Below are 2464 nucleotides of genomic sequence, written 5' to 3'. Positions count from 1 at the left end.
CTATCCGGCGTTCTGCACTTCAGTTCCCCTGTTCTTGAGAGAAAGTCTGGCAAATGAGGAATCAAGTTCTTGACTCTTAGACCGAGGCCTACCATAATGCTTTTGTTTCTGTTGGTGTTGTTGCTGCTGATGATGATAAAGATTTCGAAGCCTTGTGATTTCTTTCTCCAGCATTTCTTGCTCCACTGTGCCATTCACCATTTGTAAAGCACGAATACCATACAATCAAAAGAGAACATGTAGATCTAATTAAGCCCTCTATATAAATCAAGATAAAAATAAGAACAAAACTTATGTATAAATTGCAAGTGATAATTTGTTTGTCTACTTGAATTAAGTCGTAAGAGTAAATACATGAGAATTGAATGAATTTTGGCACTTACAACATTTGATGAACTGCTCTTGGGATATACTGTCTAACCGTTGTTTGAGGGCCCTGTTCTCCATACCTAATATGAGATTTTGCTGATCAAGAAATTCTAGTTCTGTTGAAACTTCATATCCTTCTACCTGTAAAGGAAATAGCAGCATAATGTGTAGTAGTCTATCACTTTACTTTACGTACGAGATAAAAATTCCTACATTTTTGCAATATTACCTGCAAAGCTTGGATACTTCTTTCTAGTTCAGCAATGTATTGAACTTTCCTAGCTCGGTTTTGTTGAGCCGAATGCCTGTATTACACCATGAAGTATTAGATGCAACAATTACTCAGAATAATTGACTAGTATATATCTTCTACATCTATTTTATTATTATCTGTCTAAATCACTTATCTTTGGTATAATTTAAATAACGCTCGTAGTTGTAGTAGTAATGTGTAAATATTATCGAAGGAAGTATTCTACCTATTTCCAAGCAGGTGCTACACTATCCACTTCTGTGTTTTCTGAAAGAGAAATTGTATTTAGTGTTAATTAGATATTTTTATGTATTTTAAAAGTTTATTGGAGTTAAATTTATTTTTATTTTATTTTATTATATATTTTATTTTAAGCATGTTGAAATAAAATTGTAGGAGATATTTTGACTTAAAAAATATCTATCTCCGATAACAAATCCCTTATTCTTTTGTTGCTCCATCTTTTTCTCCATAGTGATCTTTCATTTTCTTAAGTTATTTCTACTCTTTTTTTTCTTCGATCATTGAGTTAATAATAATCTCTTTTTCAAGTTTGAGATCTTGAATTTATCATAAAAGAGTTAAATCTTAAGGGATCGCGGCACACGATAAATAAGAAAACATCTTACGCTTACTTTTGTAATTGCAAAGCATGTACAATTATTATACATACTATTTTGTACAACAAAATTGCGATTAGATAAAAGAGGAAAGTGTGAAATCATATAATTGATGTGATAGACAGAGATAGGGAAAAAATAGTTTAATTTATAGAAAATATTGTAAAAAATTGAAATATAAACAGGTTGCATTTATTTAAACCACTAAAAACTGGTACCTTATGAGACACCATATAAAAGATCAAGGAAAAGGAAAAATGTTTTCGATAAGATAGAAAAATTGTCCAGAAGCAGAAGCATTAGAGATATAGAGAACCAACAAAGAATAGAAACATAATTAAATTCCATAAGGTGGAGAGGGTTAAGAGCACAACATACCGTTTGGCACGTTTTGAATCTGTTTTGGTTGGTGATGGATTAGGATATAAGCTACGATGTTGGACAAAGGAGCCTTCTGGGTCTGCTACATTTTGTTTTTCTATAATGTGTGTTTGTGGGGTATCAGCCTCTTGCGATGTGACTGAACTTGGAAATGTGACACAAGTGTTAGTCAATTTGTTTTCCCTTTCAGTAGTTTTTTCTACTTGTAAGTATGCTATGGAGTCACTTGATGATCTTCGGTGACTCCTGCATTGAGGTGTCTCTGGCTCATCAAGGAGTTCTTTCAACCAACCAGGCACTTCCTCGGTTAGCATGCTATCAGAATATGTGCGTTGGTGGCGTCGAAGTCCCTCTTTGGGCTCAGATAATCCTTCATGTTCAACAACTGAATGGGAGAAACATTCACCCTCAGATGCACTTTTAGGGGGCAATAGAAGTGGCATTCCTGTGGGTTGAGAGTTTCTCAAGTTTGATAAACCATTACAAGTTTCCATCTGTCTGTTAGGTATATCACCCTGCACTACATTAATGTGCATAAATAAGAACATTAAGATTCTGGGGAAAAAAAAGAAATAAACATTTTTTAGTTTAATCACAGATATCAAATGCCATTGGAATCCTTTTGTTATGAATGAGAAATTATGATATGGTCAGAAACCAATACGTGTTCATGGCTTGAGTTAGGGTACACATTACTCATTTACCTCTAAATTATTTAAGTTCGACTCGAAATCCATGCACTACGTATTTAATTTTAATTTTTAAGAGTTGTATTTTAAATAAGAAATCTTAACTTTTTTTTGTTTAAAGAAATATGCTACACACACAAGTGACAATAAAA

At 32.9% G+C, this 2464-nt stretch overlaps 1 protein-coding gene across 1 annotated transcript; it reads right to left on the bottom strand.

Annotated features, from left to right (window-relative positions):
- LOC113855631 (uncharacterized protein At4g06598) lies at nt 1-2117 on the bottom strand. The gene is made up of 4 exons (XM_027487262.1): nt 1621-2117; nt 599-674; nt 384-510; nt 1-185 (listed from the first exon to the last, which is right to left on the bottom strand). The coding sequence occupies exons 1-4, from the start codon at nt 2115-2117 to the stop codon at nt 1-3; spliced, it is 885 nt and encodes a 294-aa protein (XP_027343063.1).
- Nucleotides 2118-2464: the final 347 nt, after the last annotated feature.

This window comes from Abrus precatorius, unplaced genomic scaffold, assembly GCF_003935025.1.
Source record: "Abrus precatorius isolate BTA unplaced genomic scaffold, Abrus_2018 Scaffold11, whole genome shotgun sequence".
Lineage (NCBI taxonomy): Eukaryota > Viridiplantae > Streptophyta > Magnoliopsida > Fabales > Fabaceae > Abrus > Abrus precatorius.
Note: the sequence above shows the minus strand (reverse complement) of the source record. Positions and strands in the feature narration are given on the sequence as shown.